At 38.2% G+C, this 26,739-nt stretch overlaps 1 protein-coding gene across 1 annotated transcript in view; it reads left to right on the top strand.

The window, feature by feature from the left end:
* ZRANB3 (zinc finger RANBP2-type containing 3) overlaps window positions 1–26,739 on the top strand; it is a 317,797-nt gene that overhangs the window by 242,313 nt on the left and 48,745 nt on the right. The window contains exons 9-12 of the mRNA XM_086715199.1: window positions 8,654–8,773; window positions 11,895–12,014; window positions 14,609–14,788; window positions 15,575–15,727. Coding sequence (XP_086571325.1) covers window positions 8,654–8,773; window positions 11,895–12,014; window positions 14,609–14,788; window positions 15,575–15,727 — 573 coding nt within the window. The remainder of the gene's footprint in view (window positions 1–8,653; window positions 8,774–11,894; window positions 12,015–14,608; window positions 14,789–15,574; window positions 15,728–26,739) is intronic.

Raw genomic sequence — 26,739 nt, 5'->3', positions numbered from 1 at the left:
AAATAATCCAGTGAAGAAATGGGCAAAAGACATGAATAGACACTTCTCCAAAGAAGACATCCCGATGGCCAACTGACATATGAAAAAATGCTCAACTTCACTCATCATCAGGGAAATACAAATCAAAACCACAATGAGATACCACCTTAAACCTGTCAGAATGGCTAACATTAACAACTCAGGCAACAAAAGATGTTGGCAAAGATGCAGAGAAAGAGAATCTCTTTTGCACTGCTGATGGGAATGCAAACTGGTGGAGCCACTCTGGAAAATAGTATTGAGGTTCCTCAGAAAATTAAAAATAGAACTACCTATGACCCAGCAGTTGCACTACTAGGTATTTATCCAAGGGATACAGGTATTCTGTTTTGAAGGGACACATGCACCCCAATGTTTATAGCAGCACTATCAACAATAGTCCAAGTATGGAAAGAGCCCAAATGTCCATCGATGGATGAATAGATAAAGAAGATGTGGTGTGTGTGTGTATATATATATATATATATATATATATATATATACACATATATATATATATATACACATACACACACACACACAATGGAGTATTACTCTGCAATCAAAAAGAATGAAATCTTGCCATTTGCAATGACGTGAATGGAACTAGAGGGTATTATCCTAAGTGAAATTAGAGAAAGACAAAATCAGATGACCTCACTCATATGAGGAATTTAAGACAAAACAGTTGAACATAAGGGCTGGGAAGCAAAAATAATATAAAAGCAGGGAGAGGGACAAAACATAAGAGACTCTTAAATATGGAGAACAAACAGAGGGTTACTGGAGGAGTTGTAGGAGGGGGGATGGGCTAAATGGGTAAGGGGTGGTAAGGAGTCTACTCAAAATCATTGTTGCACTATATGCTAACTTGGATGTAAATTAAAAAAATAAATTTAGGGGTGCCTGGGTGGCTCAGTCAGTTAAGCTTCAGACTTCGGCTCAGGTCATGATCTCACAGTTCATGAGTTTGAGCCCCGCATCGGGCTTTGTGGTGACAGCTTAGAGCCTGGAGCCTACTTCAGATTCTATGTCTCCCTCTCTCTCTGCTCCTCCCCCACTCATGCTCTGTCTCTCTCTCCTTCAAAAAGAAATAAAAACATTAAATAAATAGATAGATAAATAATTTTTTTTAAAGAAATAGAAGAAGAAAAAAAGACAAACCAAGAAACAGACTCTTAACTATAGTGAACAAAACTGATGGTTAGTAGAGGGGAGGTGGGTGGAGGGATGGGAGACATTTGGAATAGGGATTAAAGAGTACACTTATGATGAAAAAAATTAAATGAAATGATAAAAAAGAAAGAAACATGGCTAGAAATAAGAAAACACTTAACAGTAGTTCACTCAAACCTTCTTTGGAAGTGAAACTATTATTTTTTTTGGCATGGGGCTCAGTGAAATGTCCAAAATACTGATATCATAATATGGAACTACCATTCTTCTCCTGAAGGCTGTCTTCTACTGGATTTGAAAATATTTACTACAGATTTGAAAATATCTTTTCAGGCTGATAAAGTGATTTCTAAATTAAGAGCCATGGGCCAATGGAAGGGATAGCAGAAGACACATTTCTAGCCTTTCTTTTGTGGTGGTCTGTGGGGTGGGACAGGGTGGGTTGGGGGTGAATAAGCAATGCATATTCCCTTTTACTTTCATACTTTCCTCTTATAAGATAATTTTAAAGAGTAAAGGTTAAATCAACTCTCACAGATAAATTAATAAATACTATGAAGTGAACAAGACAAATGTATAAAAACAAAAGAAGCAGAGAGGATATCAACTGGTGAATGGGCAAATAAAATGTGATATATCCATACAATGGAATGTTATATGGCAATAAAATGAAATTAAATACCAACATGTGGTGCAACATGGATTGAAAACCTTATGCTAATAAAGATGCCAGTCATAAAAGATTGCATTGTATTATTCATTTTATGTGAAATGTCCAAAATAGTCCAATTCATAGAGACAGAAAGTAGATTAGTGTTTGTCTAGAGCTAGGGGGTGAGGCAGAGACCATGGTGGGGATATCATGGCTAAGAGATGAAGGGTTTCTTTGTAGGATAATGAAAATATTCTAAAACTGACTATGGTGATGGATGCACATCTCTGTGGATAAAACTAAAAGTCATTGAACTACACACTTCAAGTGGGTGAAGTTAATGGTATGTGAATTATATCCCAATAAAAGTATTGTGGGTTTTTTGTGTTTTTGTTTATTTGTTTGTTGAAAGAACCCAGCTTCTTCTGTCTTTTTGCTTTGTCTATGCTAGGTTGCTGCTTGTTCTTAATGGCTTCCTTAGGCCCCAAGATGGCTGCTGCACTTCCTTATACCATGTACAGACCATAATGCCCAAAGCAAGAAAAAGCCTTCCTAAGGGTCCCTTTGTCAGTGAGGATTTTTTTGGAAGGCCCCTGCAGACTTCTCCCATTTCTTATTAGAGTCACTTGCAGAGAGAATGGAAGTGCTAGGCTTGCGTAGACCAATCACAATTCACCCTGTGTTGATTTAAAAGAGCTCGAAGAACTTTCCTTAAAGCACATGGCCACCCTATATCTAAATAAAACTGCATTTGCTCTGGGGCCTAAGGACTTAAGAATTTAAGGAGGAGCTTCTTTTATGCTCATACTCCTTTAGCTGGAATTTGTAGCAGCTAAATAAAAAAATCATTCTGATACTTATTAAAATGGTAAGGAAGACTTCATTCAAGATCATTGCAAAGGAGTCAACCCTCTTACAGTTGTGGAGAGAGACTGCTCAACTCTGAATTCAACAAGAACCAGTGGGGATTTAGCCACCCTGCAACATGAAGGGGGTCAGTGGATGCAAAATTACTAAGAAGAGACATTAAAGCTAGGGAGATTCTTGCTCAAGAAGGCCAAGGGCTTAAACATCATAAGTGGGGGATGAGGAACTTAATCAGATATCAAGGGTTGATCAGGTAGCAAGGGTAGGGGCTTTCTCGATAAACTGACTCAGCAGGATTCTTGCTGAGCCTTGGCTGTGTAGACCTGGCCAGGACAGGCTGAGGCCTAGTCAAGAAGAGGGATGAGGGAAACCAAACTAATATTTGGTCATGGACAGAGTCTCTGTCATAATGCAGATTTGATGTTTTTTTTCATTCTTTGTTTCTCCCTTTTATCATTTGATTAAAAGCTGACAATTTAAAATCAAGTAAATTTCATCAGGTCTTTAATGTGCTTGAGGCTTTTCTTTAACTACTTTTACTTCAAAAATTATGATGTACACCTACCTATTCACTAAAAACAATTTAAGAAACAAATATTAGCATATATTATATTCTCTTCATTTCTGAATTTCTTTAAATGAGATATATGGTCTTCATTATTTAAACTAGAGCTTGGACTAACAGACAGTTTCAGCAAAGTAAGATTGTGAATACATAAATTTTTTGCAACTTCTGCAAAACCTGAACTTCCATAACCAAAATACTGATTGGGACCTGCCATTCCACATAATTCACACTTAAGATAGTTTGAAAGCAACTTCCTGCCCAGATAATGTAAAATATGACAATGCAGTGACAGTTTTAATTAGAATAAAATCAGAACAGTTAACATGCTTGTATGGTACATTTTAAAATGCAGTCATTTGCAGTCCCCTTGTAAGAACCTAGTGGAAATCCTAAAGGTTGTTACATAGATATTTTGGTTCTCTTTCTCTAGGAAGCAAGGTCACAATGATTTTTAAGTTACTAGGCTAGTCCCGATAGACTGTTTAGCCCATTATATAATTGAACTTGCAATATTAATATTAACCATAAGCCTTTCTAAACCAGTGATTAGAAGGAGTGGGAAACAGGACGCTTGGGCTTTGGCATCAGCAGTTTCTGATTGTAATGAGGAAGGGGTGATATCAGTGGAGGGGACTCTGGCAGAAATAGCTTGCTCAGGCAGGGAATGCATCTGAAACTGGGGATACAGTGGTTGTATAATTTCTAAGTCTGCAATGGATGGTAAATGAATGTACCTAAAAAATACTCCAACTTGACGTGTTTTTTTTTTGAAAGACTTATCACAGTAAATACAGCTCTTTAGCCAAACAAGCGGTTTATTAAAGTGGTTCAGTTACCATGGCAACGTATCTGGAATTTATAGCTCTTTAGTTTGAGAGTACTTCATTTCACTCTCTGAGGCACTGAAATCCAAGGCTAAAGTTCTTAATGGCCTCCATTAAGTCTCATTGTATGATGAATTTCTATTGTTTGGAAAATGTATACACACAAAATGTAGCATGCAAAATCAGTCCTATGAGTTTATAGTTGTGTGCATTAATTTTAAATAGGTACTTTCCAATTTGGAAATGTCCCTGTTAAAATTTTTTTTTATTATTGCCAAAGCTACATACGATCCTAGTTTAATGAAGAAAAACAGCTATTTCAAAAAATATGTCTTCTGAACTTATTCCCCAGAGGCAACCACTTTCTGTTCTTTTAGCTGTTTTTTGGTTTTCTTTTAATATTTACTTCAAATCCCTCAGCAACATGTTTATATTGCTTCTTGGTTTGTATTACTGCTTGCTTTGTGTCTTTAGCTGTCATCAATTATTTGAGTTTCTGTGTATTTGAAAATAGCTTTATTCTACTTTTATTCCTGATTTTTAATTTGGCTGGGTATAATTCTTAATTATAAATCATTTTCTCAGGGTGCCTGGGTGGTTCAGTCAGTTAAGCATCTAACTTTTTTTTTTTTAATGTTTTATTTATTCTTGAGAAAGAGAGACAGAGTGTGAGCAGGGGAGGGGCAGAGAGGGAAACACAGAATCTGAAGCAGGCTCCAGGCTCTGTCAGCACAGAGCCCGACACAGGGCTCAAACCCACAAACTGTGAGATCATGACCTGATCCGAAGTCGGACGCTTAACTGACTGAGCCGCTTGGTTTTGGTTCAGATCATGACCTCATGGTCATGAGATCAAGCCCCACATCTTGAGAGAAACTTCGGATTCTCTCTTTCCCTCTTCCTATGCCCCTCTCCCACTCATGCCCTCAAGAAAGAAAGAAAGAAAGAAAGAAAGAAAGAAGAGAGAGAGAGAGAGAGAGAGAGAGAGAGAGAGAGAGAAAGAAAGAAAGAAAGGAAGGAAGGAAGGAAGGAAGAAAGAAAGAAAAGAAAGAAGGAAGGAAGGAAGGAAGGAAGGAAGGAAGGAAGGAAGGAAGGAAGGGAAAGAGAAAAAGAAAGGAAGGAAGAAAAGAAAGATAGGAAGGAAGAAAGGAATCATTTCCTCAGAATTACTACAGATATTGAGAAATCCAATGCACTTCAAGTCTTTTGTTTTAATTATTTTCCTCCCTTCCCTGGATGCTTAAAGAATTATTTCTTTGTTCCCAGTGTTCTAAAGTTTCATGATGATGGACCACACTCTAGGTCCATTTTCATCCATGGATCCTCAGAGGACCTATTCCATTTTCCATTTTGAAAACTCCTGCCCTTAAGTTTTATAAAACTTTTTTTTTATTTCTCTGATTATTTTCTTTCCTCTGTTTTCTCTGTTGTATCTAGAAATTTTATTATTCATGTATTGCCATCTTGGTTTGGTTCTCTAATTTTCTTATACTTTTATATTTATTATAATTTTTCATCTACTTCCTGGAAGATTTTCTTGGCTTCATAACCAGTGAATTTTTAATTCCTACTGTTAGATTTTTAATTTCCAAAAGTATTTCCGCCCCTTTCCCTCTTAGTCACTCCATTTTTAGAGCATCCTGTTGTCTTACAAATGTAATCTCTTCCAGTTACAGTGACTGGAAACTGTACATGGATATGACTTATAGACTATGGCCTTCAATAACGGATGATCTGACTGGATGTCTTGTTGAGGAACCCTCAATATTAGACTCTTTAGTCTTTTCTTTTTGGTTTGTCACATTCCCTAGAATATAATCAATTTATATGATTCTCCTCTCCTGTGTAGAAGGCATGGACCTCTTTGTCTTTTTGGAGATGTGGGAGGATAAGAAGGCTGAGAGAGAAGGGCAGATCTGCACATTTATTATGTAACTTTTATTTAATCCCTATGATTTTTGTAGAATAGCCTACCATCATTGTAGGATTCCTTTATCCATATACCTTCTGTTTTATGCTCTCTAGAAAATAAATCTCTTGCTTTCTGCCAGAGTAGGTTGGAGAAGTACTCTATTGTGTGGAATAGGAATAGGAGAATATCTAGATCAGTGTTGGTACATGATCAACTCCTCAAATATTATTTTGACCAATCCTCCTGTTGTAGCCACACCCCCAACCTCACTTCCCTTAGCACCATTTCCTAAGCCTTTTTTACATTACCTCTATTCTAAACCTCTTGCTTGTCAACTTTCCATACTTCCACCTTAGGAGCTGTCAGGTTGGCTAATTAGTTACTAAGCATCTGTCTACTTTCTAATTTCCAAAGTTTTGTCACTATTAATTCCTCTTGAGTTCTCTGTATGCTTTACTGTCTTTTAAATACAACATTGAGGGGCGCCTGGGTGGCGCAGTCGGTTAAGCGTCCGACTTCAGCCAGGTCACAATCTCGCGGTCCGTGAGTTCGAGCCCCGCGTCAGGCTCTGGGCTGATGGCTCGGAGCCTGGAGCCTGTTTCCGATTCTGTGTCTCCCTCTCTCTCTGCCCCTCCCCCCGTTCATGCTCTCTCTCTGTCCCAAAAATAAATAAAAACGTTGAAAAAAAAATTAAAAAAAATAAATAAATAAATACAACATTGAGGGGTGCCTGGGTGGCTTAGTTGATTGAGCGTCAGACTCTTGATTTCACCTCAGGTTATGATATTGCACTTCGTAAGATCGAGCCTCATGTCCAGGCTCTGCACTGATAGCTCAAGGCCTGTTTGGGATTCTCTCACTCCCTCTCTCTCTGCCCCTCTCCTGCTCATACTCTGTCTATTTCTAAATAAATAAACAGTAAATATATAATACATACATACATACATACATACATACATACATACATACAGCATTTAGAGGGAGTCTAGGTTAAACGTGTTCAGCCTGCTCTCTTTTCCCAAAATTTCTAACTAGTTTTTTTTTTAAGTTTATTTATTTTGAGAGAGAGAGAGAGAGAGAGAGAGAGAGAGAGAGAGAGAGAGAGAGAACATGCTTGAGCAGGGGAGGGGCAAAGAGAGAGAGAGAGAATCCCAAGCAGACTCCGCCTTGTCAGCACAGAGCCAGATGAAAGGCTTGATTGAACTTACAAATTGTGAGATCATGCCCTGGGCCAAAGTCAAGAGTTGTTCACCCAACTGGCTGAGCGATCTAACTAGCTTTTAATAGTTAAGAGACTACATTTGTGTTTTAGATTAAATTGATGCTTTAAATTTGATTCCTATTTAATTCATCTCACATTGATTACTCATTCTTAATAGATAACTTGTCCTCAAGTTAACTAAGAAAAGCCTTTTTAGGGGCACCTGGGTGGCTCAGTCTGTTACTCATCTCTTGATCTTGGCTCAGGTCATGATCTCACTGTTCATATGTTTGAGCCCCAACATCGGGCTCCTTGCTGACAGTATGGAGCCTACTTGGGATTTTCTCTCATCTGCTTTCTCTCTGCACACTTCCCCTTCCCTCCTGCTGTCATGCTTTCACTCACTGTCTTCTCTCTCAAAATAAATAAATAAACTTTTAAAAAAAGAGAGAGAGAAAAGTCTTTTTTTTTTTTTTCAACGTTTATTTATTTTTGGGACAGAGAGAGACAGAGCATGAACGGGGGAGGGGCAGAGAGAAAGGGAGACACAGAATCGGAAAAGGGCTCCAGGCTCTGAGCCATCAGTCCAGAGCCTGACGCGGGGCTTGAACTCCCGGACCGCGAGATCGTGACCTGGCTGAAGTCGGACGCTTAACCGACTGCGCCACCCAGGCGCCCGAGAAAAGTCTTTTTAATCTGAGCTATCTTGATTTTCTCCTTTCTCCTTCACATTTTCTCCATATGTCCTTCTGTGTTCTTGACCTCCCTCCTGTTCCTTCATCCTGTCACCTCAGCCTCTTCTACAACCTTCTGCTTCTTGGAGACAAGCTTAGATCCCCTCATTGTCCATTTCCATTAGCCTATCTACATTTTAAATGCCCTATTTCTAAACCTACCTAAGCTTCTTAGTTAAAAAAAACAAATGAATCAACTTTCCTTAACCCTTACGCTCCAGTCCCAGCTTTCTTAATTTATAGTCTTCTCTTAAAAAAAAAAAAAAAAAAAAAAAAAAAAAAAAAAAAAAAGTGCTGTTCATTCATTTCCTCCTTAACCCTATTCCACATAGTCTTTTATATGAGCTTTCTTGAAAATGAGCTTCTAAACAAAACCACCAACTCCTTTTTGGCCATAGCCTAATTGACTACCTCTTTTCCATTGGAACTTTTTCTTCTCATTCTTGACTTGTTCTTGTTTTACTTCTCAAGGTGTTTTTGTTTGTTTTTATTCCCTCCCTTGTGTCTCTTTTTCCCTTTTCCCCTTAAATGTGGACCTCTATTTCCTTAGGCTACCTCAAAAGCAAAGCACTTAGTTCATAGAAACTTACTGACTTCTGAAAAGTTTTTCATGCTTTATGAAAAGAAAGTGATGTAAGTGACATGATTTTTCAAATAAAGATTTGTATGACATTAATGGAGGTTTAACTTTTAATATCTAGGCAGGTGCTGTAAAGGACTATATTAAGATGATGCTTCAGAACGATTCACTTAAATTTCTGGTGTTTGCTCATCATTTAAGCATGCTCCAAGCTTGCACAGAAGCAGTCATAGAAAACAAGGTATGTTATTTTTCTATGAAATACTTTTTAGGATGCACATTTTTAATATAATAAACATCAATTGTAGTCTTGTAATTGAGGTTTTTTGGCCTTCTTTAAATGATGGTATATTATTATTAGATTTTCTTCTTGCAAATTACACTAATATTATATATTACTATTATGTTGGTGATACACTATTAAATTTTTTCTTTTTTTAAAAAAAAAATTTTTTTTTCAACGTTTATTTATTTTTGGGACAGAGAGAGACAGAGCATGAACAGGGGAGGGGCAGAGAGAGAGGGAGACACAGAATCGGAAACAAGCTCCAGGCTCTGAGCCATCAGCCCAGAGCCCGACGTGGGGCTCGAACTCACGACCGCGAAATCGTGACCTGGCTGAAGTCGGACGCTTAACCGACTGCGCCACCCAGGCACCCCTAAATTTTTTCTTTTCTTCCAGGCTTATAGTTTTCCACTAATCTAATTATCTGGGTTGACTAAAATATGCTGACTTGATAGCCTATATTGTGAATTTCAGCATTGTTACTGGATACACCATTTGAGACTGATGTAGACAGTTAAAAATTAAAATTCTTATTTACCCTCAAGGCATCCTTAGAACATGGGTGATGTTGAGAGGAAACAGAGAATGAATTCAGCCAATTTTAGTGCCCAACTGCAGTCATACCTTTTAAACTTTAAACAGAGTATGTTGCCTGGAAGATTTAGTACAGGGGAATGTGAAACATATGGCCCAGGTACAGTATCAGGTAAGCTCTCCAAACCTGCTGGCCTTAACTGCATTTTCTTAGGTTCACCTAATTCCCCAACAGTCTTATCAGAGACAGCATCTGCCATTTTTTTGTTTCAGAGTTTAAATCTGTCATCTCTCTTTATGTGCTGAGGGCTTTTGGAGATGCTCAGAAACTGCGAAGAAATTTCCTGACAAATTGTGTGAGCTTAATATACATGGAGTGGCAGAACCACTTGCCTGTGTAGGTAGATTTTTTACATGGAGGAATTAAGCCATGTTTTTTAAAACTTTGTATACATATTATGAGCATTTGGCAGTCTGTTTATTAACATTACCAAAGAAGTAATTCTCATGTTTCCATCACAGACAGATTTATGATAACATAATAAAGTGCTATCTGTGAAAAGGTGTTCTCACATTGATTATCGTAGTATTTTTTTAAATATTGATTCCTTTTTTAAAAAAATTTTTAATAATTATTTTTTTTTAAATTTTTTTTTATGTTTATTTTTGAGACAGAGAGAGACAGAGCATGAATGGGGGAGGGGCAGAGAGAGAGGGGGACACAGAATCGGAAGCAGGCTCCAGGCTCTGAGCCATCAGCCCAGAGCCTGACTCGGGGCTTGAACTCACGAACCGTGAGATCGTGACCTGAGCCGAAGTCGGACGCTCAACCGACTGAGCCACCCAGGCGCCCCAATAATTATTTTTGAGAGAGAGAGAGAGAGAGAGGGAGGGAGGGAGGGAGGGAGGGAGATGCAGAATCTGAAGCAGCCTCCAAGCTCTGAGCTGTCAGCACTGAGCCCCACACGGGGGTCAAACTCACAAACCTCAAGATCATGACCTGAGCCAAAGTCAGACGCTTAACCAACTGAGCCACTCAGGCACCCCTCATATAGTATTTTTTTTTAATGTTTATGTATTTTTGAGAGAGAGTGCAAGCGGGGAAGGGGCAGAGAGAGAGAGGATCTGAAGTGGGCTCACCCTGACATCAGAGAGCCTGATATGGGGCTCAAACTCAGTAACCATGAGATCATGGCCTGAGCTTAAGTCAGACACTTAACTGACTGAGCCACCCAGGTGCCCCTAATACCATACAGTATTTTTAAAACACCTTTTGAGAAAGAGTTAATTAATCTTAGAAATATTTTTAAATGATTGGGGAATAAAATTAAATTCATAATATTTTCTTATTCTGATTCCATTAAACTTAAATCCTTAAAATTACTGGGATCTATTCTAAGTATGGCAGTCTGTCTCTTCTCCCCACTTCTGCTTTATTGATGTGTTTAGAATCCCATTTAACATCACTAACATTTAAAAATGATAGGTAGTCATGGGTTGGAGGCGAATTTCTCCCAAACTCTGTCTAGCCTGACTGTGTGTATTTTCTTTAGAAAGACTGTCAGAAGATCTTTTAATCTCTCTCATTGGATTTTAAATTGATCACTGATGAATTTATATGTTTGTGAAGACATACAAAGTTAATATGATACATTCTATTTAATGATTAACTTAAATATTTCCTTGTGAAAGTGAATATTTATATGTCTTGACTATTTAAAGCTGTGTTTTCCATAAAAGTGCTTATAAAATGAGACTACTATTTGAAATTCAGGACTTCTACTGAATTTTAGAAAGTTGAGTAATGAGTCATTTTTAACTACTCTCACACACACTGATTGCTCCCCTTTACCCAGCCCAAATCATCCCTAAAAGACAGCACTGTTCAATTTAGCACTTAATGTTTCCCTACTTTTAAAAAATGTGTGTGAGTGTCTTGGTTCCCCAACTCAATGGAGATGACCTTATCACATATTTCTTTTAAATTTAGAAATGTGAAAAAAATGAATTCAAATGGTACTCTAAAAAAGCTGTTTTCCCAATTAATATTGAAATACTTCAGAAATAAATGCACTATTCTTCATGAATCCTTAATAATGGGGGTAAAATCCTCTTTCTCCCTTCTCCCCTGTCTGGCTTTATTTTTATTTTAGAATTAGTGAACCTGTAACTTTGAAGTTAGCCTGATCTGTCATTTAAAGTTTGCATGTGAATTTTCATAGAATTTTACTGAAGGCATTAGTTCAGTGATGATTTATGGAGCCCTGTTTTATACATGGCATTCACTTGGCATTGATGGTATGAAGATGAATTAGACACAGATCCTACCCTCAAGTAGATTAAAAGATTTAAAAATATGGAATTGTTATAAGAAGCATTAAGAAATTTGGTTAAGATTCTTCTTATATAACATTTACTAACCTTTCATCTTAACCCATTTCTGTTTTGTTATGTGAGCATAAAAATCAGGTATAAACTATATAAAATGAGATAGGTGCATCGGGGTTTGTGCTAATGTTGCCATCTCCCTTGTTGATACTAGACACGCTACATTAGGATAGATGGAAGTGTTCCGTCTTCAGAAAGAATACATCTAGTTAATCAGTTTCAAAAAGATCCTGATACTCGTGTGGCTATCCTAAGCATTCAGGCTGCTGGCCAGGTAAGAAATTTCAGGTGTTAATTTGATAACGAAATGTCATTAAGATAATAAAAAGGTCATTAACCATAATTATAGCTTTATATCAAGATAAAAGTGTAATAAATATTCTACTTTGGAGAATATTTGAGAGAGACCTCAACACTTTTGACTCAAAGCTTCCTAAATTTTCAAGGAAAGAATTGCCTAGATGAGTATAGCTAATTTGATTGTAATACTTTTCCGTGACCTTTTTTTTTTCCTTACTTTTAATTTGCATAGAATATCCTTTCATTTCCTATAGCACACATCTTAGTTGGTTTTACCAGAGCTTCTGAGGCAAGGTGGCCTGAGGGAAAAGAACTCTTCTGTCTGAGAACTTTTTATGGAGTGTCCCTGGTTTGACCCTTAAGATTGGGTTTGGCTAGAAGTAAATGAGAACCCAAATTAAGAATGACTCAAATACACAAAGTTTATTCTCTTACGTAGACAGTCCAAGGTTTGCATGGTGGTTCCACAAAGTCCTTAGGTCTTAAGCTTCTCCTGTCTTTCTGCTCTGCCACTCCTAGCAGGTTATCTCTTACTTAAGAGAGCTGCTGGAGTTCTTCCACATACCTGTGATCCAGGCAGCTGACTGGAGAAAGGCACGCTGCAACCCATTCACCTGCAGTTAGCCCCATGGTTACAACTAACTTCAAGGAAAGCAGGAGAAAGTAGCCTTTGTTTTGTCTAGTCACACTAAAAATCAGGTGTTCTGTTACAAAGAAATAAAAACCAGATGGCTCTTGTGGAAGACCACACCACGCCATGTAAGGGAGATCCTTCTGGACATTTTTTTCTACTAACATTCCACAATATTTTGATGTAAATGTCTAAGCCAGGAAACGTAACATAGGGAAAAGGAGTTGAGCATATTGAGGTGCGTCCAACCTGGTAAAGAGCATATCTGGCATCTTCTCTAGACTGTGGAATCTAAACCAGGGCCAGAGACCTGCTTTTAGCAAGCTAATTGACATCTATAAAATTGTACAGAGAAACTCCATGACGATGAAGAAGTTCCAGAACTCACTAGGAGTTCTAACCAAAAGGAGGAGTGTCTTAGCATTTCCCCCATGTTGGATGAAACTTCTGGTCATCTGAGTTTTATGTCTGTTGAAATATTCTAGCCAGAGAGAGTATCCTCACAAAGATCTTTAAAAATGGAGTGCTCATAGCATGGGAGAAGAAAGGTTGGAGGAAGCCACACAGAAGGATCTGCTTGATAAAAAGACTTTTTGAAATTAAGATTGTATAGGGCACCAGTATTTTATTCAAGGCTTTATTCCTGAAGACCTACTGTAATTCAAAATTTGTATACCTGAATCCTTGTATGTCCATAGGCATAAAGGAAAGTAGAAAGGGCTGTGTTCTTAGGGCATGTGAATCTTCCATTATAGTTTAGTAGTATCTCAGAGGGATGTGGGTCTTGCCAGCATATTTCCCCTTTATTCTTGTATGGTCATATGATGCTTAAAAGTGTCCATCCCTCTTTAAATACTCCTTCTTATTCTTCAGCATCATCTCTAACATTTTGTGGTGTTTCCTGTCCTAAATAGCAGCACAGTTTAGCTTGATGGCTATTTGGTTCACCATGTTTTTATCACTTCTAAGTTCTGTTCCAAAGTGATACATCTTTAGTGAGAACTCATGCCCCCATCTAATGAATGCTAGTTTGACATTGTTATGTGATATAAAAATATTTGAAGGTAACAAAAAATAGCAGCACAGCAGTTGCCAAAGTCATTCTCCAATGGAAGTTCCAGTGCATGTGAACAACAGTGTGGATTAGATGATTCTGTCAACAGATGGTAGGTATTTCTGTCAACCTCATAACATCCTTTACTACTGTGTGGCAACAACATAAGCACCGTTCACATTTCACTCAGCCTTTCAACTTTAAGATCATGTATTTTTGGACACATTCTTTGAGGATATTTGTATTATTTCTCATATATTGATTATAAAACAAGACTTAATACTTATTCATGTCACACTGTTTCAGACTGATGTAACATGCAATTGCACAAAAAATTCAGTTGTGTTACATACTGAGATACAAACCAGTAAACGAGGGTTTTGAGATGTGGGAGAAATTTCATAGGAAGAGAACATTGTGACTGGAGACATGATTTTCTTGCTTTATAGAACAACACTGAACTAAATGAATAGAGGAAGTCATTGCTGTCTGCCTAGTTGCTATGGATACCATGTGTTAGAAATTATATTCTCGTTTATAATTCATTTTATTAGATTTTCCAGTGGTAATGTGAATCCAGTCCTCATCAGAGGATAAAATGATTTTGTTTATATATATATCCATCAAACTGACTTTTGAAATTACTGAAATACCTTTTAAATGTGTTTTTTGTAGTTTACCTGGCCATTTGCAATAAGCAGTCTTCATTTGCCTTTCATGAGTTAAATTTTCTTAATTTGGCTTAAAATGAAAGACTGATTTATTTTTAAGTCCTTCAGCTTTCTCTTCTTGTTCATTTAACATGTTCAGAAAGACTTTATTATATACGGCTCTATGTTACATTCTCAGTTTATTTGCATCTCAATTTCTTTATTTTGCTTAGGGTTTGACATTTACTGCTGCAACTCATGTTGTATTTGCTGAGTTGTATTGGGACCCTGGTCATATAAAACAAGCAGAAGACCGTGCTCACCGAATTGGACAGTGCAGTTCTGTGAATATTCACTACCTTGTTGCAAATGGGACCCTAGACACCCTTATGTGGGGAATGTTGAATCGAAAGGTAAAGCTTGAATTCAGGGTTACCATTGTACTCATTATTATGCAGAGCCTACATAAGTTAAGAGGCTGAGTTGTAGTGTTTTCAGGCAAAGGATATCCAGGTACTGTAAGGTAGTGATAAGGACCAAGTTTAGAAAGGCTTCAATTGGTAGTACCTTACCTCTCCTCTGTGATAAGGAAGAGACATGAAGTTTTCCTACTGCCTTCCAAGGCCTTCATCTACCATTTTGGAGGCCAGAAGAGGAAGAGCTAGCAAGGAAGCATAACATTTTCAAACCTCAAGTCCTTTTTGTAAGCTAAGAATAAACTGTTACTCAAGGATTGAGTTCCCAGCTAATTTTGGACAGAAGACAGCCTGTACCTGGGCTCCAGAAAGGGTAGGAAGGATGTTGCTTGCTCTTTCCACTCACCTGTCTTTTTCCTCCCCAGCCTGCAGGGGTATTTACAGAAAGGATTTGACTAGTTATTAGAGCATGTTTTTCAAGCACTGACTAGATACTCAAAATGACCAATCATATGTAGGTTCAATTTCAAAGTTTATAAATACCATAATAAAATTTTTTTTGAGAAAAACTTCTGTAGTTGGACATTTTCCTCATTAAGCATAGGAATCATTGACTGTTGTAATTTTGAAATATTATGTTACTAAAATCCAATGATAGATTGAAATGATAAGAGTTTATTCTTATGGATTACTTGTGGTTTAAATGCAAAATCACATTACAGCTTAGCAAGGGTCTGCTATGAGAGAACTTTTGTAAAATTCACATGCCTTTTCCTCTTACAGACACAAGTTACAGGGAGCACACTGAATGGTCGGAAGGAACAACTTCAGGCTGAGGAAGGTGATAAGGAAAAATGGGATTTCCTGCAGTTTGCTGAAGCTTGGACTCCAAATGAAAGTTGTGAAGAGCTCAGGAATGAAATTTTGTTCACTCATGTAAGAGCATATAACAAATTCTTTTCTCTACTTTTTTTATTTTTTAATATACTGAAACTATAACTTTGTCATTTATTTCTTAAGTAGCCACGATTCATTGTTTATGCTGTTGAAAGGAGCTTCCCCATAAAAGCTGGAAAACCTCTTAGAACCACAAGACGACATTGCAAGGAGGCTGCACCAGTGGCTCGTATCTTCCAGCAGTTACATACCAGTGCTCTCTGTTTAGCCCCTTAGAAATGCATGCTCAGTAGAATCCATTGTTCAGAAGAAAATATCGGTGGCTGTATTTATGATCCTGAGGATATGGAAAGATGTATTAATTTTGCCACAGAGTGTAACACAAACAGGTCACAGACTCAGTAGAGATGTTTGCATTACAGTGTCCAAAGTATCTAACAATTTATACAACTTAATTAGTAAAACACAAATGAGCCAACAGAAAAACAGGTGAAGAGTGTGAGCATTACGAGGACCCTTGAGTAGCCAGTAAACGTGGAAAGAAACTCTGCCTCACCAAGAAAAGGCAAATTGTACAGGCGCATTTTCCCTTTACAGTTAATAAGTAATCTGTGGTGTGGCTCTTTGAGATTATGTGACTGTCCTGTTCCCAGAACCTTTCATCTGATAGTCTTAGCATTCACTATGATCTTTGTCTGAATCAGTTTTTAAATAGTGGTTTTTCTTTTTTTTTTCTTTTTTTTATTATTTTTTTTAATGTTTTTTTTTTGAGAGAGAGAGACAGAGTGTGAGTGGGGGAGGGGCAGAGAGAGAGAGAGAGAGGGAGACCCAGAATCTGAAGCAGGCTCCAGGCTCCAAGCTGTCAGCACAGAGCCCAATGCGGGGCTCGAACTCACAAGCTGTGAGATCATGACCCGAGCCGAAGTCAGACGCTTAACTGACTGAGCCACCCAGGTGCCCCTAAATAGTGGTTTTTCTAATTCTGTCTTTGCTTCTGTATTTATTACCTGGCATTTTTCTGTAAAGACAAACTTTATTTTTCCTCATTTAAAAAATATCACTGTGAGCTTGGGAATTCTGTTACTATTAATGTGTTATAATCCTTTACTTTTTTTCTTTGTTTTTCTTAAGATATGGTTTATGGAAGCTCCTTTCTCTCTTTTCTTTCATTTTTTAAACAAGTCCCTGCATTTCTTTGATTGCTTCCTTGCTTTTTGACAAACAGTTTAAGATTGACCTTTTATTATCTTTGCCCCAGACCTGGAACTGGACATTTCTTTAAGGAGCCTTGATTCCCTTTGCTGGGAAGTGATATTTAGAAATCAGGGTGTTGTTTTTTTGTTTTGTTTTGTTTTGTTTTTATTGCTCTGGGATGTCATTATTTCTAGGCTCTTTTCAGTGTATACAGCGATTTACATGCACATACATACATTTTGTCAGAGATAGGTTAATATGTATGTATGTATGTATATGTGCATATTTAGTTCATAAGTTCACTCTGAGACTCCAATTCAAATCCAGCACCACCGGGTTCTTTTTCTCCTCCCATCTGTGCAGACATAAGCATTTATGTTTTTCCCTTATCCAGCAGGAAGATCTCTGTTTCTTGATATCATCAGTGTATGTGCTCTGTGGCTCTGTCCTTCCATACATGCAACACACTTTTAAAATAACTACTACACTAATACCATACTTTACACCTATTAGATTGGCAACAATGGCAATACTTAACATACCAAAAATGTCAGGAAGATTTTATATACCAAACGCTTCATATACTGCTGGGTAGGATTACAAATTGTTGTAACCCCTTGGGAGAGCATTTAGGTAATATCTGGTAAAGTTGGAAATGCCCTTAAACCAAATCATTCCATTTCTAGGAATGTCTTCTCACCCGTGGGTAGAAGGATACATGTAGAAGAATGTTTATTGAATCAGTTTTTGCATTGTTAAAGATTAGAAATAACCAAAATGCCCTGATGGGTATTTAGAAATTAACATGAATGAATTACATTTATGTCTTAACGTGACCAGATTTTGAAAACATGTTATTTTTAAACTGCATAGCCCATACACACAAATAATATTGTGTATTTATGAATACATATGTATACATAATGAAATATACAGACATTGGAATAACCCATATTAAACTTGTTATATTGATTTTATCTGGAAGGAGGAGAATGAGTCTGGGAAAGAGTAAAAAATGTAATAGCAACTTTAACAGAAATATTTAATTTTAAAGAAGAATAGGAATTTGGAGACCTGGGTGGCTCAGTCAGTTCAGCGTCCACCTCTTGGTTTCAGCTCAGGTCATGATCTCATGGTTCGTGGGTTCAAGCCTCGCGTGGGATTCTCTCTCTCTCCCTCTCTCTCTCTGCCCTTCCTCTGCTCACGTGCACTTTCTCTCTCTCTCTCAAAATAAAAAAACTTAAAAAAAAAAAAGAATAAGAATTAAACGGTACAATATTACTATTTGTAAATTTTGAATGGCGGGTACGTTTCTGTATAATAATAAATACTATCAGAGAACATTAGAGAAGCTTATAATCATTCAAACTGTCTGCTTCTTCCTAGCCCCTTTGGTGCCATGTGGTGTGAAATTTGGGAGCTTAACATTTTTTATTTGAATACAATTGACACACAATGTTACATTAGTTTCAGGTGTGCAAAATAGTGTTTTGAAAGAATGAATTTTAATTTTTGAAAGATATTATAGGAATAAAATTAAAGTCTGTAAAGTTTAGTTCCATAGGAAGAAACAATCTTTTTTATGTGGAATCTTATTAAATTTTGTATGCATTTTATTTATAGGGCTGGTACTTTTTTTTTTTTTTTTTTAGGATACTAGAATGCCATTCTATCAAATATAGCTTAAAAAAATCAAAGGATCACTTCTAAGACATTTTTCTTTTGCTTAAAAAACGACTTTCCTTTTGGTAGTGTTTATATATTTTGGTCTATAAAAAATCAATAAATACTTAAAATCCTAGGTATTTTAAAAATATGTAACTAAAATTATGATTTGTAGCTGTTTGTTCTCTAAGATTTCCTAACTATTGAATTATGTTTAAGTGTTCATTTTTAAGATAAGAATTAAGAATTTAAAATGCATTTTCCCATGTATATACATGCTTATTGTTTTTTTTTTTAATTTTTTTTTTTAACGTTTATTTATTTTTGAGACAGAGAGAGACAGAACATGAACAGCGGAGGGGCAGAGAGAGAGGGAGACACAGAATCTGAAACAGGCTCCAGGTTCTGAGCTGTCAGCACAGAGCCCGACACGGGGCTCGAACTCATGGACCGTGAGATCATGACCTGAGCCGAAGTCGGACGCTTAACCGACTGAGCCACCCAGGCGCCCCCATGCTTATTGTTTTTAACTGTATTTGAAGAAAAATATATATCTATGTATTAAGTTTTTAAAAAATCACCCAGTCACCTTTACCAAATCTTACTCCCCTGAGCCAGGTGTTTTTCTTTTACAGTTTAGTGTTACCTCACACAGATTTTTCAGTGTATGTCATTTTTTTTAAATAGCATATATTTATTTTTTTATTTTTTACTGAGGTAAAAATGGTATATAACATTTTAGTTTCAGGTGTACAGCATCATAATTCAATTTTTGTAAACTCTTAGCCTCCTTCATCCATTTCAGTCATGCCCCAACTCCCTTCTCCGCCTGATAACCACCAATGTGTTCTCTGTATTTACGAGTTTGGCTTAGTTTGGTTGGTTTGGTCTTTTTAGACATAAGTGAAATCATATGGTATATGTCTTTCTCTGTCTGAATTATTTCACCTAGCATAATACCCTCAAGGTCCATTCATGTTGAAAACGGGAAGAGTTCCTTTCTTAAGCTGAGTAGTATACACACACACACACACACACACACACACACACACACACACACCACATTTTCCTTATACATACATTCATTAGGTTGCTTCCATATCTTGGCTATTGTAAATAATGCTGCAATGAATTAAGAGGTGCATATATCTTCTCAAATTACTGTTTTTGTTTCTGTGGATAAATGCCCAGAGATGGAATATTTGGATCATGTGGTAGTTCTATTTTTAATTTTTTGAGGACCCTCCATACTGTCTTCCATAGTGGCTCCACCAATTTACATTCCCACACATTGTTCCCTTTTTTTCCACATCCTTACCAACACTTACTGTTTCTTATGCTTCTGATAATAGCCTTTCTTTTCCTTTTTTTATTATATGAAATTTATTGTCAAATTGGTTTCCATACAACACCCAGTGCTCATCCCAAAAGATGCCCTCTTCAATGCCCATCACCTACCCTCCTCTCCCTCCCACCCCCCATCAACCCTCAGTTTGTTCTCAGTTTTTAAGAGTCTCTTATGATTTGGCTCTCTCTCCCACTCTAACCTGTTTTTTTTCTTTTATCTCCTTCCCCTCCCCCATGGGTTTCTGTTAAGTTTCTCAGGATCCACATAAGAGTGAAAACATATGGTATATGTCTTTCTCTGTATGGCTTATTTCACTTAGCATCACACTCTCCAGTTCCATCCACGTTGCTACAAAGGGCCATATTTCATTCTTTCTCATTGCCACGTAGTATTCCACTGTGTATATAAACCACACTTTCTTTATCCATTCATCAGTTGATGGACATTGAGGCTCTTTCCACAATTTGGCTATTGTTGAGAGTGCTACTATAAACATTGGGGTACAAGTGCCCCTATGCATCAGTACTTCTGTATCTCTTGGGTAAATTCCTAGCAGTGCTACTGCTAGGTCATAGGGTAGGTCTATTTTTAATTTTTTGAGGAACCTCCACACTGTTTTCCAGAGTGGCTGCACCAGTTTGCATTCCCACTAACAGTGCAAGAGGGTTCCTGTTTCTGCACATACTCTCCAGCATCTATAGTCTCCTGATTTGTTCATTTTGGCCACTCTGGTGTGAGGTGGTATCTGAGTGTGGTTTTGATTTGTATTTCCCTGATGAGGAGTGACGTTGAGCATCTTTTCATGTGCCTGTTGGCCATCTGGATGTCTTCTTTAGAGAAGTGTTTATTCATGTTTTCTGCCCATTTCTTCACTGGATTATTTGTTTTTCGGGTGTGGAGTTTGGTGAGCTCCTTATAGATTTTGGATACTAGCCCTTTGTCCGATATGTCATTTGCAAATATCTTTTCCCATTCCGTTGGTTGCCTTTTAGTTTTGTTGATTGTTTCCTTTGCAGTGCAGAAGCTTTTTATCTTCATGAGGTCCCAATAGTTCATTTTTGCTTTTAATTCCCTTGCCTTGGGGGATGTGTCAAGTAAAAAATTGCTGTGGCTGAGGTCAGAGAGGTCTTTTCCTGCTTTCTCCTCTAGGGTTTTGATGGTTTCCTGTCTCACATTCAAGTCCTTTATCCATTTTGAGTTAATTTTTGTGAATTGTGTAAGAAAGTGGTGTAGTTTCATACTTCTCCATGTTGCTGTCTACTTCTCCCAGCACCATTTGTTAAAGAGACTGTCTTTTTTCCACTGGATATTCTTTTCTGCTTTGTCAAAGATTAGTTGGCCATACTTTTGTTGGTCTAATTCTGGGGTTTCTATTCTATTCCATTGGTCTATGTGTCTGCTTCTGTGCCAATACCATGCTGTCTTGATGAGGACAGCTTTGTAGTAGAGGCTAAAGTCTGGGATTGTGATGCCTCCTGCTTTGGTCTTCTTCTTCAAAATTACTTTGGCTAGGAAGATGGCGGCATAGGAGGACGCTGGGCTCACCGCGCGTCCTGCTGATCACTTAGATTCCACCTACACCTGCCTAAATAACCCAGAAAACCACCAGAGGATTAGCAGAACGGAGTCTCCGGAGCCAAGCGCAGACGAGAGGCCCACGGAAGAGGGTAGGAAGGGCGGCGAGGCGGTGCGTGCTCCACGGACTGGCGGGAGGGAGCCGGGGCGGAGGGGTGGCTTGCCTGCCAAGCAGAGCCCCCGAGTCTGGCTTGCAAAAGCGGAGGGGCCAGACGGACGGAGTGTGTTCTGACAGCAAGCACGACTTAGCGTCTGGGAGGTCATAAGTTAACAGGTCTGCTCAGAAAGCGGGAAGGCTGGAGGACAAAGGGAGGGAGAGCTGCTGAGCCCCCGGATGACAGAGCTCAGTTTCGTGGGGAATAAAGGCGCTGGCCATCGCCATCTCCCCCACCCATCCCCCAGACAAAATCCCTAAGGGAACCAGTTCCTGCCAGGGAACTTTCTCGCTCCGCTCCCTGCAAACACCCAACTCTGTGCTTCTGCGGAGCCAAACCTCCGGCAGTGGATCTGACTCCCTCCCGCTGCCACAGGGCCCCTCCTGAAGTGGATCACCTAAGGAGAAGCGAGCTAAGCCTGCCCCTCCTGCCCCCGTGCACCTTGCCTACCCACCCCAGCTAATACGCCAGATCCCCAGCACCACAAGCCTGGCAGTGTGCAAGTAGCCCAGACGGGCCACGCCACCCCACAGTGAATCCCGCCTCTAGGAGAGGGGAAGAGAAGGCACACACCAGTCTGACTGTGGCCCCAGCGGTGGGCTGGGGGCAGACATCAGGACTGACTGCGGCCCCGCCCACCAACTCCAGTTATACACCACAGCACAGGGGAAGTGCCCTGCAAGTCCTCACCACTCCAGGGACTATCCAAAATGACCAAACGGAAGAATTCCCCTCAGATAAATCTCCAGGAAATAACAACAGCTAATGAATTGATCAAAAAGGATTTAAATAATATAACAGAAAGTGAATTTAGAATAATAGTCATAAAATTAATCACTGGGCTTGAAAACAGTATAGAGGACAACAGAGAATCTCTTGCTACAGAGATCAAGGGACTAAGGAACACTCACGAGGAGCTGAAAAGCGCTTTAAACGAAATGCAAAACAAAATGGAAACCACCACGGCTCGGATTGAAGAGGCAGAGGAGAGAATAGGTGAACTAGAAGATAAAGTTATGGAAAAAGAGAAAGCTGAGAGAAAGAGAGATAAAAAAATCCAGGAGTATGAGGGGAAAATTAGAGAACTAAGTGATACACTAAAAAGAGATAATATACGCATAATTGGTATCCCAGAGGAGGAAGAGAGAGGGAAAGGTGCTGAAGGGGTACTTGAAGAAATTATAGCTGAGAACTTCCCTGAAGTGGGAAAGGAAAAAGGCATTGAAATCCAAGAGGCACAGAGAACTCCCTTCAGACGTAACTTGAATCGATCTTCTGCACGACATATCATAGTGAAACTGGCAAAATACAAGGATAAAGAGAAAATTCTGTAGGCAGCAAGGGATAAACGTGCCCTCACATATAAAGGGAGACCTATAAGACTCGTGACTGATCTCTCTTTTGAAACTTGGCAGGCCAGAAAGGATTGGCACGATATTTTCAGTGTGCTGAACAGGAAAAATATGCAGCCAAGAATCCTTTATCCAGCAAGTCTGTCATTTAGAATAGAAGGAGAGATAAAGGTCTTCCCAAACAAACAAAAACTGAAGGAATTTGTCACCACTAAACCAGCCCTACAAGAGATCCTAAGGGGGATCCTGTGAGACAAAGTACCAGAGACATCACTACAAGCATAAAACATACAGACATCACAATGACTCTAAATCCATATCTTTCTATAATAACACTGAATGTAAATGGATTAAATGCGCCAACCAAAAGACATAGGGTATCAGAATGGATAAAAAAAAAACAAGACCCATCTATTTGCTGTCTACAAGAGACTCATTTTAGATCTGAGGACACCTTTAGATTGAGAGTGAGGGGATGGAGAACTATTTATCATGCTACTGGAAGCCAAAAGAAAGCTGGAGTAGCCATCCTTATATCAGACAAACTAGACTTTAAATTAAAGGCTGTAACAAGAGATGAAGAAGGGCATTATATAATAATTACAGGGTCTATCCATCAGGAAGAGCTAACAATTATAAATGTCTATGCGCCGAATACCGGAGCCCCCAAATATATAAAACAATTACTCATAAACATAAGAACCTTATTGATAAGAATGTGGTAATTGCAGGGGACTTTAACACCCCACTTATAGAAATGGATAGATCATCTAGACACACGGTCAATAAAGAAACAAGGGCCCTGAATGAGACATTGGATCACATGGACTTGACAGATATATTTAGAACTCTGCATCCCAAAGCAACAGAATGTACTTTCTTCTCGAGTGCACATGGAACATTCTCCAAGATAGATCATATACTGGGTCACAAAACAGCCCTTCATAAGTTTACAAGAATTGAAATTATACCATGCATACTTTCAGACCACAATGCTATGAAGCTTGAAATCAACCACAGGAAAAAGTCTGGAAAACCTCCAAAAGCATGGAGGTTAAAGAACACCCTACTAACGAATGAGTGGGTCAACCAGGCAATTAGAGAAGACATTAAAAAATGTATGGAAACAAACGAAAATGAAAATACAACAATCGAAACGCTTTGGGACACAGCGAAGGCAGTCCTGAGAGGAAAATACATTGCAATCCAGGCCTTTCTCAAGAAACAAGAAAAATCCCAAATACAAAACCTAACAGCACACCTAAAGGAAATAGAAGCAGAACAGCAAAGGCAGCCTAAACCCAGCAGAAGAAGAGAAATAATAAAGATCAGAGCAGAAATAAACAATATAGAATCTAAAAAAAACTGTAGAGCATATCCATGAAACCAAGAGTTGGTCTTTTGAAAAAATAAACAAAATTGACAAACCTCTAGCCAGGCTTCTCAAAAAGAAAAGGGAGAGGACCCAAATAGATAAAATCATGAATGAAAATGGAATTATTACAACCAATCCCTCAGAGATACAAGCAATTATCAGGGAATACTATGAAAATTATATGCCAACAAACTGGACAACCTGGAAGAAATGGACAAATTCCTAAACACCCACACTCTTCCAAAACTCAATCAGGAGGAAATAGAAAGCTTGAACAGACCCATAACCAGCGAAGAAATTGAATCGGTTATCAAAAATCTCCCAACAAATAAGAGTCCAGGACCAGATGGCTTCCCAGGGGAGTTCTACCAGACGTTTAAAGCAGAGATAATACCTATCCTTCTCAAGCTATTCCAAGAAATAGAAAGGGAAGGAAAACTTCCAGACTCATTCTATGAAGCCAGTATTACTTTGATTCCTAAACCAGACAGAGACCCAGTAAAAAAAGAGAACTACACCCCAATATCCCTGATGAATATGGATGCAAAAATTCTCAATAAGATACTAGCAAATCGAATTCAACGGCATATAAAAAGAATGATTCACCATGATCAAGTGGGATTCATTCCTGGGATGCAGGGCTGGTTCAACATTCGCAAATCAATCAACGTGATACATCACATTAACAAAAAAAAAGAGAAGAACCATATGATCCTGTCAATCGATGCAGAAAAGGCCTTTGACAAAATCCAGCACCCTTTCTTAACAAAATTACTTTGGCTATTCGGGGCCTTTTGTGGTTCCATATGAATTTTAGGATTGCTTGTTCTAGCTTCGAGAAGAATGCTGGTGCAATTTTGATTGGGATTGCATTGAATGTGTAGATTGATTTGGGTAGCATTGACATTTTAACAATATTTATTCTCCCAACCCATGAGCATGGAATGTTTTTCCATTTCTTTATATCTTCTTCAATTTCCTTCATAAGCTTTCTATAGTTTACAGCATACAGATCTTTTACATCTTTGGTTAGATTTATTCCTAGGTATTTTATGCTTCTTGGTGCAATTGTGAATGGGATCAGTTTCTTCATTTGTCTTTCTGTTGCTTCATTATTAGTGTATAAGAATGCAACTGATTTCTGTACATTGATTTTGTATCCTGCGACTTTGCTGAATTCATGTGTCAGTTCTAGCAGACTTTTGGTGGAGTCTGTCGGATTTTCCATGTATAACATCATGTCATCTGCAAAAAGTGAAAGCTTGACTTCATCTTTGCCAATTTTGATGCCTTTGATTTCCTTTTGTTGTCTGATTGCCGATGCTAGCACTTCCAACACTATGTTAAACAACAGCCGTGAGAGTGGACATCCCTGTCGTGTTCCTGATCTCAGGGGGAAAGCTCTCAGTTTTTCCCCATTGAGGATGATATTCACTGTGGGCTTTTCATAAATGGCTTTTATGATGTTTAAGTATGTTCCTTCTACCCCGACTTTCTCGAGGGTTTTTATTAAGAAATGGTGCTGAATTTTGTCAAAGGCCTTTTCTGCCTCGATTGACAGGATCATATGGTTCTTATGTTTTCTTTTATTAATGTGATGTATCACGTTGATTGATTTGCGAATGTTGAACCAGCCCTGCATCCCAGGAATGAATCCCACTTGATCATGGTGAATCATTCTTTTTATATACCGTTGAATTCGATTTGCTAGTATCTTATTGAGAATTTTTGCATCCATATTCATCAGGGATATTGGGGTGTAGTTCTCTTTTTTTACTGGGTCTCTGTCTGGTTTAGGAATCAAAGTAATACTGGCTTCATAGAATGAGTCTGGAAGTTTTCCTTCCCTTTCTATTTCTTGGAATAGCTTGAGAAGGATAGGTATTATCTCTGCTTTAAACGTCTGGTAGAATTCCCCAGGGAAGCCATCTCACCCTAGATTCTTATTTTGGGAGATTTTTGATAACCGATTCAATTTCTTCGCTGGTTATGGGTCTGTTCAAGCTTTCTATTTCCTCCTGTTTGAGTTTTGGAAGTGTGTGGGTATTTAGGAATTTGTCCATTTCTTCCAGGTTGTCCAGTTTGTTGGCATATAATTTTCATAGTATTCCCTGATAATTGCTTGTATCTCTGAGGGATTGGTTGTAATAATTCCATTTTCATTCATGATTTTATCTATTTGGGTCCTCTCCCTTTTCTTTTTGAGAAGCCTGGCTAGAGGTTTGTCAATTTTGTTTATTTTTTCAAAAAACCAACTCTTGGTTTCATGGATATGCTCTACAGTTTTTTTTAGATTCTATATTGTTTATTTCTGCTCTGATCTTTATTATTTCTCTTCTGCTGGGTTTGGGGTGTCTTTGCTGCTCTGCTTCTATTTCCTTTAGGTG

The sequence above is a fragment of the Puma concolor genome, chromosome C1 (assembly GCF_028749965.1).
Source record: "Puma concolor isolate L17-30 chromosome C1, mPumCon1.1.hap2, whole genome shotgun sequence".
NCBI lineage: Eukaryota > Metazoa > Chordata > Mammalia > Carnivora > Felidae > Puma > Puma concolor.
Note: the sequence above shows the minus strand (reverse complement) of the source record. Positions and strands in the feature narration are given on the sequence as shown.